This window comes from Aythya fuligula, chromosome W, assembly GCF_009819795.1.
Source record: "Aythya fuligula isolate bAytFul2 chromosome W, bAytFul2.pri, whole genome shotgun sequence".
In the NCBI taxonomy this organism is placed as follows: Eukaryota; Metazoa; Chordata; class Aves; order Anseriformes; family Anatidae; genus Aythya; species Aythya fuligula.
Window position 1 is genome coordinate 13,874,147 of NC_045594.1, and position 13,296 is coordinate 13,887,442.

At 51.4% G+C, this 13,296-nt stretch overlaps 1 protein-coding gene across 1 annotated transcript; it reads right to left on the minus strand.

Annotated features, from left to right (window-relative positions):
- Positions 1-11,234: 11,234 nt before the first annotated feature.
- Positions 11,235-12,194, minus strand: LOC116501359 (olfactory receptor 14A16-like). Its single transcript, XM_032206871.1, has one exon. The coding sequence runs from the start codon at positions 12,192-12,194 to the stop codon at positions 11,235-11,237; it is 960 nt and encodes a 319-aa protein (XP_032062762.1).
- Between the last annotated feature and the right edge of the window lie 1,102 nt (positions 12,195-13,296).

The window sequence follows — 13,296 nt, forward strand, 5'->3', positions numbered from 1 at the left end:
CCTTGGTTCTTGAAAGATCTTCTGGGGTGACCTATGCCGGTGCTTGGGCACCCATGGGGTTATTCTACTGTTCCCCAGGGAGGTGTTTCATTCTTCCAAGGAGGTGCTTGGGTTCTCTATAGAGGTTCCTGGGTTCCTTCAAGAAATGCTTGTATGCCTTTGGGCGATGTCTTAGAGCATCAGCAGGAGATGGGTTCACAGCGGAAATTGTTCAGGTGAACCCACCTAGAGTTCAGATCTCCTGTGAGGTGCTGGAATGCCCTTGGAAGATGCCTGAGAGGGAGAAGGTAGTGCTTAGGTGTCCAGAAAGGCATGGTTCACGTGCTGGGGCACTACTCGAGTGCCCCAGCACGTGAATGCAGCCGGCACACACTGATTCCCTAGGCCTAGGCCTAGGGACTGATTCCCTAGGCGTAGGCCTAAGCACACGTCTTAGGCCTGGGACAGATTATCCTAGGCAAGGACCCAGGATATTCCCCCATCTCTCTGCTCGCCCTCTCCACTCAGGCCGCAGGGAAGAGTGAAGCCCTAGGGTGTGCCAAACCCCTGAGAAGCAGAGCAGATCTGGCCTTGGTTTCTCTCCCAGCTGGCCAGCAAGCTGCTCCGGGCACCCTGGGCAGTCTCAGTGCACTGCTGTGCTGCTCGGGTAGGGATTGCTCTGCAGGGCCCAGGACACCAGCCCACCTTATCCCGCTCCAACGCTTCCAGAATGTACGTGGATACAGCATCCCAGATAGCCTCAGTCTCTGGAAAGCAAGGAAAAGACAGGTCAGGCTCCAGGCAAGCCAGCTCACCACCTCTTGGCAAGCACCTCACCCAGGCGAGGACACATGCAGGCATACACGAGCCACCCAGAAAAACACCATGTGGGCATTCCTGGGACATTCCTGAGAGGCCTGTGGGAGCTGCAGGCCACACCAGTCTCTGGGACACCAGAGGTCTTTCCTCCCAGAGCCAGATCCCAAAGAGGCAGCAGCTCCCAGGGAAACCTGGCCCTGGATTGTCCCCATCACGAGGAGGCTGAGCCATGCCCAGAGGAGCCCTAGGGCTGAGGACAGCCCTAGCATGAGGACCCAGGAGTCCTGGCTGCCACATTGTCCCCTGAGCCCAGCGGGACCCAAGTTTGTGTGCCCCAGGTGGAATTTGGATGACCTGAGGAGATGCTCGGGACCTTCGCTATTGTCCAAGAGCAATTCCATGTGAAGCAAAAGCGGCTCTTGGTTCAAAGACCTTTCTTCCAGCTGGACATTGATGAGGCGTGGCTGGAGGACATGCACCGTCCCCCTGATCCTTGGGGGAGCTGCATGCAGAGCCTTGTTGCAGAAGCTCTTGTCCCTTCAGGAGCCCTCCCACATTGCAACAGAGTCCATCTTTTTGTCTGTGGGAGCAAACGTCCCCTGCAGTTTCTTCCAGCTCCCCCGCAGTTTCTTCCAGCCTAAGGAGCTGTGATAGCAGATGGAAATGTTTCTTTCAGGCATTTTTTTCAAACGATATCCCAGACTTCATGGCAGGCACAAGAGAGTGCCGAGGGAGGGAGGTGGCATGCCTGCCCTCCTTCCCTGATGGCGTTCTCCGATGTTGCTGGCTCCCCAGCGATAATCTGCTTTCCACCCAGAAGCGCACCATGTTTCAGGGCCACAGAGGAGAACCTAAAGTAAAGCCCGGGTGGGCCGTATTGGTGTCTCTAGGATCCTATCCTCGCACAAGACACTGCTCCTCTCCTTCTTCCACCACAAAGGGCCTGGATTAGGGCATCCCGAGCCTTCCTGAAGGCAGCTGGTGCCACAGCTTCGCGGTTGGCTCTCTCCATCTCTGCTGAAGCGAACACGGCCAGTCCAACACCCATTCGCTGCGGAACTGCCGTCTGCTGCAGAGGCTGATGCAGCTCACGAGCGCGGACTGGAGACCGAATTCCCCTGGGCTCATGCAGCCTCCCGGTGTCTGTTTGCAGTGTGCTCCCCCCGTGTCCAGGCAGCTCCCCCAGGACGAAGAAGACCGACAGGCAGGAACCAGCTCCTCGAGCCAAGTCCACCAGCACTACGCTCCCTACTCCCAAAGCCTCTCGGAGATTGGTGCAGGTACCTGCTCTGCCTTGCTACAATGACCACGCGGTTTGGGACTGTACTAAAGCCTCTTTGTGTGGAGCGATCCCAAGCCGGACCCTTGGGATGCATTCATTTTCACATTTGTTACCTCCTTCTTCTCTTCCTTGGGAGATGGAAGGTGGTGTCCCGCACACCTTCCCTGCCTCTTGTTGCCTCCTGTGTTGCCATGAGCCGCTTCATTTGGACCAGGGGCAATGGAAAAGGAATGAGGCCTTTCTGGGTCTTGATGGCAGAGGTCTTTGGTCCAACAGCTGAGACCAATCCTGTCTGCTGTTGTGTTTTTTGTTTGTTTTCCTCCAGGAGGTCTGGAACCTGTCGTCACAGTGGGACCAAACAGAGAGCTCATGGCCCATGTACCAAGAGCGAACACAGCAAGCCCAGGCAGAAATGGCTGCTTGGGAAGCCTGGTCTGAGGGGGAGGACCAACAGATACCCCAGGTACTGGCAGTGACCAACACCGCTGAGAACAGCAGCGATCCTCCCCACCAGGGCTCCAAGGGGGGCAGGTCCCAGGGTGGTGGGAGCAGGACGGGCACCAGGGCGCAGGGCAGGGCTTTGCCTGCTCCTCCCTGTGCGGGAGAGGCTGTCAGCAGAAAGCGAGGGATAAAAGCAGCAGCCAGACGTGGGCCGGCAGTGCCAAGTCGCCTGCTTCCCAGGTCCTGCTGCAGGGTCCTTTCAAGGGGTCCTCTGGGAAACAGCACCCGTGTGTCCAGTCCTGTCTGATGAGAGTGTCTTCTCCTTGCAGCAGGTCACCAGTCAACATGCTTGTATTCCCCATCCCCCAGCCCAGCCCAGGAGCAAGGAGGTCAGGAGGAGGTGGAGGAAGGCTCAGATCCCTGCCCCAGAAGAGGAGTGGAGAGCAGCAGCCAAGCTGGAGAGCCTCCAGCCTGAGTAAGTGTGTGCCGGCTGCGTTCACGTGCTGGGGCACTCGAGTAGCTGCTGAGCGATGTCAGGAGATGTCCAGCAGCCCGGTCCCTGAGTCCTGGGATTGCCTATGACACCCTTTGCTTTCTCCTAAAGTGGGCATGACCTTGGTTACCGCCAAGGCCTACAACTCATCACAGGGCAAAAGGGTGGGTGCACGTGGCACCGCGTGGGTGCAGGGTCTGGATGAGGGGAGAGGCAGAAGGGGTGTCTGGCAGAGGCTGAGGGATCCCTTTCTCCTGGTGTTGCAGCCACCTTTCCCCACAAGCACTGCAAGTTTTGAAAAGGTCAGAGCCGCATCGCAATCAACAAAAGGTGTTCAGAAATGCTGCAGAAGAAAAGCTGCTGCGGCAAGAGCAGCAGCGGCTCCCCTGGTAAGTATCTCCAGAAAGGGATGGTGCTTCCCGCTGCTGCAAGGCCCGTCCTTCCCCTGGGGGCAGCACTGGGAGAGAGAGGCCATTCCAGGGCCCTCCACTCCCCCTGCCTCAGCCCCAGGCTGATGAGCTGCACCCCTGGGGACCTTGTCATGAGCTTGGGCACTAGGCATCTGTTGCACCTGACGGCAACCTTGAAGCTTCATGGGAAGCAGACCCCTACGTGCACGGCCCGAGCTAAGCCTGCAGTATTTCTCTGCGTTCAGCCTGTACACAACCTGATCATCCTCTTTTCCTTTTGACTCCCTAGCGCTAGATGCTGGTACCGCAACGGAGGGGAAGGTGCTGGGAATGCTGACGGCAGCAGCGGAGCTCAGAGCAAAGGGGCTGGGAAGCTCTCCCGCTTTCCACCCCTGAATGGAAAATAAAGAGCACAGCCAGACTGCTTGTGTCGCTTCACTTGAATGCAGCGCCTTGTCTGCGCTAGTCTGTGTGACTTTTTGCCATTTAGGGGATGAAAAGAAATGCTCACCAAAGCACGGACAGGACCTCCTGTATCCTGATCACTTCCAGCTATGGAGATGAGAAATTGGCCTTGCTGAACCAAGTCCAGGTAGATGACGCCAGCTGCTCTTCCTCTATCCACCAGTGCTGTAACCCTGCCGTAGAAGGCCACCAGATATTTCAGGAATGATCTGCCCTTAATGAAGCCGCATTGTCTGTCACCAAGCACCTCTTTGTTTGCCATGGATCCCTGGCTGCTCAGTAAATGTTCCTGCATTCCTCCAGGGAGGCTCAAGGGAGACCTTATCGCCCCACTGCCCCACAGATGGTCCCACAGCCGTGCTGCCAAGGCACCACACATTCAGGGCTGGGTCAAGCTCTTACTGACTGCAACAGGGACAATTGCCATGGAACACAGAATGCAATGCACAGGAAAAATCACACACAATTAGCAACCAAATAACAGTCGTTTTGTAGCCAACTCCCAGGAAGGGTTACAGCTGGGGCTATACAAATATATATCTCACTATACAGACAGAAAATGTGAATATTTCCACCAAGAAAGGCCATACCAGTACAGGTATGATTGGCACAAATTTACCCATTCAAAGATGGAGCATTTCAGGGAACAATTTTAACTCTGTTTTTTTTTGCTCTAACAGGCAGGAGATGTCAGAAGTCACAGATTTTCTCTGTGCCAGGAGTGAGGGGTGGCATGAACAGTCCTGGGCAGGGAGGGTTTTGTGGCATCAGGGAGGGTTTTGTGGCATCAGGGCTCCATGCAGGACAGAAAATTATCATTTTATTGCTTAAGGTCTGAATGTTACCTACATGTTTTTAAACATGTTTTCAAACATTTCACCTCAATCAGCACATTAGTCAGATGAAATAACTGAACAATTCTGTTGGGAATTAGCATACAGGACGTGGACATGTACTCGTGGAACAATTGTTCCATTTGAGCTTGCTTTAAGCAACCAGGGGTAGGCCTTAGAAATCTCAGGGCCTGCTGTAGCTGAGCAAACCAAGCTGCCAGAGTAACTGTGAGAAGCTCCCACGGCTATGACTCCCACATTGCCCAATTAAGGAACTCAGAAAATATTGTTACCAGCATCTGGCCTCAAGGACTAGGTCTACGTGACCGCTAATCACAAAGGGGGTTCTTTTCTTGAAGGTGGGGTTGTTTTCTTATAGTTGTTTGTCTGAGTGCTCTTGACCAATAATCTTGTGTGAAACACTGTCCGCCCCTGCAAAGTTCACTATAAAAGTTAGGCTATTCGGGCAATAAAATGGAGCAGCATGATCTGACTCAACTGGTGTCTGTCGTGCTTTCGGCCATGCTTCGCAACACAATTCTAATACAATGTGAGAGGTGTCCCATGACATCAAAATTATCATATTTCAGGATGCCTATTACAGTGGGAGACAAATATTGATCTTCCCCTGTACTTGCATTGCCAGAATTTATCTTAAGCACTGCACTTCATCTCCTCGGTCTTTGAGGTATTTCCACCTGGTCTTACGAAACAGACCATGCTGGAAGTCACCTTTCCAGCAGAATGTGTGGACGTGTGCATCCTCTGCTCTTCTGCAGAGTTCCCCTCCACTTGCTCTTGCTCTTTGGTCATTCAGATACTTCTCATATACCCAGTTGCTCCTAGGGATTTCGGGGAGATTGAACTTGCCTGTATTTCAGTAGCCCCCCTCATCATCCCTGTAGCCAACTCTGTATTTCTCTTTTACCATTTCCTATCTCTGTGTCAAAAATTTCTTGTACAATCGTCCCTTGTGGATGGTGCACCTCATTGCAGGCAACTTGGGGTTGGCTCACCATTGTGGGCTCTGGTTTCTGTTTATCTGCTTCTTTTCATTTTGTTGGTGTTTGTTTCTATTTTATATATTTTTTATAAATACTGAAAACAATTTTTTCACCTATATAGACCTCCTTAGGAGGCACGTTGGATCCATGACAACTAGAGAATGATGCTACCACTTTCCAAAACTGAAAACTAATGGAAACTAATCTTAAATAAAGAAAATGCTTTCTGTAAAGTGGTCATTGAAATCTTCCTCTTTAACTACACTTTTGAAAACTCACTAATTATATGCATAAGCCTGGAAGACCAGATGAAAATGGCTGAATTGTAATGAGCCCCATGGTGCACTTGGTGCTGAGTCCATGAACCTCAGGTAGTGAGGAGAGAATGATGTAACTGCAGGAGAAGTTCAAGTCAGAAGGAAACTTTGAAGTGTCTAGGAGCATTAATGGGCCCCAGTGAGGGTCATTACTGACAAAGCCTCCCCATGGACTTGTTAGAGCAGACAATTGGAGGCCATAAATGCAGGTAGGCAAAGGCACTGGGCAGGAGACTCTGATGCTGAGTAAAGGCCTTGGTTTGTTTGGTGAAGCAGAAAGGCCAAGCCCTGGCCCCCAGCCCCTGGGCAGGGAGGTCCTGTCCCTCACTCATGGCTCAGGGCTCTTCCTGGGGTAGTAGGATGCGGGGTGTGTGATGCTGTGTGGACAATGCTATGACACCTGCTGGACTCTCCACTGGGTTGCAAGGAGGCAACAAGGCCCCAGTGTCATGAGCACAGCATGTGTCCTCATGAGCCTCAGTAACAGAGAGAACTGCCATAGCCAGGGGGACAAAGACCATGGTGCTGTTGAGGCCTTCCAGCCTTGTCAGTGCACTTGGTCTTCTCCACCACAGGCTGTCCTGCACTGTCCAATTCTTGCCCTATTCTCCCTGCAGGCTCTAGGCATGTACTTCACTTCTCCACTTTGCTCTCACCCTCGCATTTCCTTACTTTCACTGATATCTGCCCACCCTCCCTGGCTGTCCTTTGAAACACAGTGGCATGGGCTGACCACAGACTCCTTCTGGGTGATGTCAGGCACCACAGCACTACCCTTTCAGTGACATTTCCTCTTCCCCATGCCCACTCTTCACCTTCCAAGCAGCATTTTATACCACTTTTGACTCTCTCCTGCTATTTCCCACCACCAGAGAATTGTCACCAGGATCTTCAAAGCCACGTGCCTCCTGCTGGCCTTCCAGCTTCTCATGTAGATGTGACCAAGTTGTGTGCCCATTGCTGTCCCACCACGTGCTCAGGGAGAAGGGATGTGAAAACCCACACCCAAGGCCTCTTCCTGCATGGGGCCTGTCAGGCTCTCAGACAGAGGGCATCTCACAACCAGTGTGCCAAGCAGGTGTGTTCTGCTGCCTTATCAGGGATGCTGGCAGGTGTAAGTGGGAAAGCACAGATGTCAGCCAGGAGGCAAGGGCTGACACATCAGCTGCTTCAGGAAGCAGTCACCTCACAGGCCTTGTCCCCAGCCACGTTACTGCTGCTGGCCTGTCAGCTCCAGAGACTGAGCTGACCAGAGGCTTCCTACTGGTTGTTAAGTTTCTGAGGCACCACAGACTTCAACTTATTCACCCGGCACCGTCATTGTCAGCCAGGACCTGAGGAGATAAAAAAGTAAGTTTATCAAGTAAATTTTCTATCCTTACTTTATGAATTGAATTTTCTACCACTGCTTCAAATATAGAATAATTCTGTGCAGGATCTACTGTAGTCATAGTAACACAAGACATATCTCTGCCTCTGAATCTCTCTCATTTCTTCTTCTGCCTGTTATGTCTTCAGAGAGCTCTCCGAAGGAAAGGTCATTGAATCACAATAAACAAATAAATAAATAAATGTTCCAAGAGACCTCTGATTTTTATCTTCTTCAACTCTTCTGCTCAAGGTAGACTGAATAGATAAGATTGCTCAAGGGCTTCGCTGAGCTGGACAGCATCCAGAAAAGATCTGAAAGTGTGCTCCATCCGGTAATTCAGAGAGTTAATAACGACATTCAGCAGTGCTGGCCCAAGTGCTGATCGCTGAGGGATGATGCTAAGAACTGGCTGACAGCACTACGTGTAATGGATGATATCTGGGCCTGATTGTCCAGCAAAGTGCCCCACTCACAGCCTCATCCATTTGTTAAGTCCACATAGCACCATTCTGGCTATAAGAATTCTCTGAGACAAAGCCAAAGGCCTTGCTAAAGACAGGTAGGCACCTTCTCTTCCCTTTGTTTTCCTTTCCTTCCCCTCCCCTATGGGTTCAGCAATCCTGTTCTTTTCCTTCAAGCGCCTGGAGCTGGCTCTGGAAAAGCTTGCCCCATCATGTTCACAGGGACTGAGGTGAGGCTGCCCAGCCTTCATTCTCCCAACCCTCCACGGCATGAGGAATGGACACTGGCTGAGGGCATTTGTGCTCACTCAGGCTCACCTCAGCACGTGTACACTGCACATGCTGAAGCCTCAACTGTACCAGGCACATCTGGACTTCTGAGTGAGCCATTCTGTGTCCTGCTGCAGAGGAACAAACCACCTCTCTGAGCTGGGCTGAGAGCCCTGGTCCTGGAGCTCCTCAGGCAGCTCCTGCTGTCCCCAAGCCCTGGCAGCCTGCCCCAAGCTGTGTAAGTACCTCTTTCCAGGGATCCCCTGAACACATACGGGGCCCCACTCTCCTCCCAGGACTTCCCACATCAACAGAGAACCTTTCCCAGGAAGGAGCACGCCTGTGCTGGCCTGGGCAGCCATTCCTGCACCCTCTCCCCATGCTCCCCACAGCCCCAGCTGGTGGTACTGCTTTGCAGAGCAAGGGGGCTGTGGTGTCCGGGACACAGGGGCACTCGCAGGGCTGTGCTGGGCAGGCTGGGAGGCAGAGACAGCTCATGAGGCTCTTCTACTGACTGCCTCCCACACCAGCTCTTCTGTAGCTGTTGAGGGTGCTCAGAGGTAGCCTGCTTTCTTTCCAGTGACATGAGAAATGTTTGGGTGCTGCACTATATCCAGCCTATAGCATTTCACTAGGGGTAAAACCACTCACCAGACTTCTTTCCCTGTCCCCTCTGTGTCCGCTGGGTTGCAGGGCTCTCCTTTGCCTGATCACACCCCAATTTAGCATTTTCTCTTGCAGGGACTCTACCTGGAAGAGGCTCATGCTCTGTGGGCTCCATTCACTGCTGACCCCCTGGCACATGCCGTCCCTGCAGCTCCCCTAGGCTCTCCTGGCAGCTCTTGATTCCTTCCAATAAAATGCTCACCTGCCACTTGCCCCAGCACATGCTGCAGTGCCCCAGGCAGGTTAATGGGAGATTCTTCACCATCTGCCTGAGTGCTGGACACCAACAAGCAACACCTGAATGAGTCCCCATGCCCTCAAACACCCAGCTGGGGCTCTGATCACTTCACCCTGAGCCCATGGAGAAACAGGCAAAGCCAGGTCCCCCTTTAGAATCCATTTCTGGACTGCAATGTTCTTGACAGAAACTGTGAAGGAAGACCTGAGCCCCCAGGCACTACCCTGAGCTGAATCACGTTATGGGATGGAAATGCTGTTCTGGAGGCCAGCTGTGTCACAAAAATGCCCGTTGCCTGTCCGTGGGATTGGTCACAGGGTTGCCACACAGCAGTACTGTGACCAAGCTGCAGGAACAATCAGGCTTATGCCAACAGAAAAGGCTCAGAAGGAGAGTGTGGAAATGGAGCAAGAGCTGCTCCAGACAGACCAAACACCGGTGCTTCCTGGCAGTGCTGTTCTGATGGGACTCTATTGCTTTCCACTTCTACCCATGGACATTACCCTGGAACCCCCAGCAAAATTCTCAGAAAAAGCATCCCAGAAACCAATCATAAGTACCCAAACATTCCTGAGGTAGGAATATGAGCAACAGATCCTGCGGATCTGCACATAGGACAGCAAAATGTATGCAAAACACCCCCCAAACAAAACAAAAATACTAAATGTGAGAAGCCCAATTTCCCTGAGGTAGGAGTCAGAGCAAGAGAGCTTGAGGATCTTGGGGACTTCACAGAAGAACTGGTCCACAGCATTGCCTTGGCAGAGGGCAGGGAAAATGTCTTTGCAGTGTGCGGCAGAGCACAGAGAACCCCACTGCCCCAGGCAGCTGCTGCCATCTGGGCACAAGCTCTGCTACCCAGGAGGCTCCCGTAGTGCATGGCCTTGTAGATGGCAATGTAGCGGTCATACGCCATGATGGTGAGAATAGAAATACTCTACTGACATGGGAAAGGGAAAAATAAAGGCCTGGGCAGCACATCCTGCATAGGAAATGGCCCTGGTGTCCCAGAGGGAATTGGCCGTGGCTTTGGAGACAGTGGGGGAGATGCAGCCCAGGTCAAGGAGGGCGAGGTTGAGGAGGAAGAAGTACATGGGGGTGTGGAGGCGGTGGTTGCAGGCTACAGCTGTGAGGATGAGGCCATTGCCCAGGAGGGCAGCCAGGTTAATTTCCTCCAAATGTATAATAACAATCTATATTCTTTTATTTTAAGACTATTCCCCCTTGTCCTATCATCATATAGCCAAATAAGGAGTCCCTCTTCACCCTTTTAAGTACTGAAAAGTATTTTTAAAAAAGTACTTTTAAAAAGACTCCTTTAAGGCCCCTTTAAAGGTCTTTAAAAAAAAAAAAAAAAAAAAAAAACTGCAATGAGGTCACCCCAGAGACTTCTCTTCTCCAGGCTGAACATCCACAGCTCTCTCAACCTCTCTTCATACAAGAGTTGCTCCAACCTTCTGATTAAATTTGTATCCCTCCTGTAGTGAGTTAACTTGGTAAGGTTTTGGTAGCAGGGTGCCATAGGGGTGGCTTCTGTGAGAAGAATCCAGCCAACCAGAAGAATCAAGCCAATAAGTGATGGCGTTTGCATTTCTGTGAAAACATATTTAAGAAAGAGTAAAAAATAAGCTGCTACACAACAGCAGCTAGGAGAGATAAGAGTGAGAAACTTTTTTTTTTTAGTTCCTCACTGCTCCAGTCAGTTAGTTAAATCTCAGTAAGTGATCTTAATCTCCCTACACTGAATCTGTTTTGCCCAAGACTGCAAATGGTAAGTCTTCTACCTGTATCTTCAAAAAAAAAAAAAAAAAAAAAAAAAAAAAAAAAAAAGGAGCTCTTTCCACTCTGTTTTCTCTGGCTGCTCCTTTGAGGAGGGGGTGAAAGTGTGATGAGTGTGATGTGCTGGAGCTCAGTTGCCCATTGGTGTGAAACCACCACACTGCTCAGCTGTGTTACTGGCATCTGGCATCAGCTTTGAAAGAAGAAGCAGGATTTCAGGCAGTCTGTTGGGGAGATCCTGTTTTATTAAGCAGATGCTAAGAGAGAGTACTGAAAAAGCAGTTTCATTCCTCAATGTACAGTAGATATACATATTAAAAAAAAAAAAATCTAATAAACTAATGAATGGGAATGACAACAAAGATAAATGTAACAATAATGATCATGAAACAAGTACCCAGGAAGTCATTCGTGGAGAAAAAGTGGTAATTTATTACTTTTCAGAAACATTCCTGAAATCATTTTCCTAATGGCACCCTTGAGCTCCTGGTTCCTCATGCTGTAGATGAAGGGGTTCAGTGCTGGAGGCATCACTGAGTACAGAAATGACACCATCAGGTCCTGGGCTGGGAAGGAGATTGAGGAGGGCTTCATGTAGGCAAAAAGTCCAGTGATGACAAACAGGGAGACCACAAACAGGTGAGGGAGGCACGTGGAGAAGGCTTTGTGCTGGCCTTGCTCAGAGGGCATCCTCAGCACAGCCCTGAAGACCTGCACATAGGAAAAAATAATTAACAAAAAGCACATGGATGCTAAAGAGACACCAATCATAAGTACCCAAGCATTCCTGAGGTAGGACTGTGAGCAGGAGAGCTTGAGGATCTGGGGGACTTCACAGAAGAACTGGTCCACAGCATTTCCTCCGCAGAGGGGCAGGGAAAATGTATTGGCAGTATGCAGCAGAGCACAGAGAACCCCACTGCCCCAGGCAGCTGCTGCCATCTGGGCACAAACTCTGCTGCTCAGGAGGCTCCCGTAGTGCAGGGGCTTGCAGATGGCAACGTAGCAGTCATAGGACATAACAGTGAGAAGAGAATACTCTACTGAAAACAAGAAGAGGAACAAAAAGACCTGTGCAGCACATCCTGCATAGGAAATGGCCCTGGTGTCCCAGAGGGAATTGGCCATGGCTTTGGGGACAGTGGTGGAGATGCAGCCCAGGTCGAGGAGGGCGAGGTTGAGGAGGAAGAAGTACATTGGGGAGTGGAGGTGGTGGTCACAGGCTACAGCTGTGAGGATGAGGCCGTTGCCCAGGAGGGCAGCCAGGTAGATGCCCAGGAAGAGCGCGAAGTGCAGGAGCTGCAGCTCCCACGTGTCTGCAAATGCCAGGAGGAGGAACTCAGTGATGGAGCTGCTGTTGGACATCTGATCCTCCTAGACAAAGGGGAACTATCCCAGGCAAACAAAAGACAATGATAATTAGGAAAGACATCTTTGATAAAAACCTGCTCCACTTCTCTCTGAAATCCCCCACAGTGATTTTCCTCTTTCTGAGACATTTTTTCTGCTCCCTTGCTTGAGCTCCGGTTGGTGATCATGGTAAAGGGTGCCATTGGGAGCAGGGGGCTCTGCTGTGGGCTCTGAAGGAGTCAGGCTTTCCCTTCAGGTCTAGGTAAATAAGAAATACAGGTGATCTCTGCTTAATCTATCTCTGATCTATGTGGACTTCACAGCATTACCACTGTGAACACTCTTGACTGCCAAAATTTGTGGTTTACTTTCTTGCAGCTAGCTGTGTCATACTCAGGAGCATTTTTTAAGGGAAGAAAACCCCGACACTTTTAAGGTATTCCAGCTGAGATCTTCTGAGTCCCTCGAGACAAAGGCACTCTCCTTTGTGCAGTGAGGTTGGCCAGTCTGTCCATCTACCCTCGTCTCAGCCAGAGTCCTTGAGGGCTCAGTCCACTGGCCCACGTACAGCTGTCCAATTACTGTGGCTTCAGGAACTGCCTGTAAGACGATTCAGATTTTTCCTGCCCCATAAACTGCATTGCCCTGAGCCCCACAGGTTTTAAGGGGAACTTTGGGCACCTTCCTCCTATGGACACATCTGAGAGGTGGAAATCAGTGCTTGAGCTGCAGCTGAAAGCCAGACCTGCAGCAAGCCATAAAACAAGAACAGCAACAGCAGATGAAGGAACATAGAGAAACAGCCCAGGACTTCTGCCAGGGAAGGCAAGGCCAGGGAGGGACTGAAAGGAACTCAGGAGAGTCAGCTCTGCCGGAGGTTCCACTCTTGAGGTTATGAGACATCCTGACTCCTGTGGGCTTGAGGTCAGAAAAGGAGGTACCAGACTATGTTCCCACTGTCCTGCCATTTCCAGCCCAGGGATGTGCTGCCTGCAGCTGTCCCTGCCTGCAGCTGGGTCTCTGTCCCCACGCCTCCTGCCTGCAGCTCACAGCCCCCATCCCACCCCATCAGAGCTGGGTGCTCAGCTCTGCCCTGCAGACACCTCCTGGCAGCAGG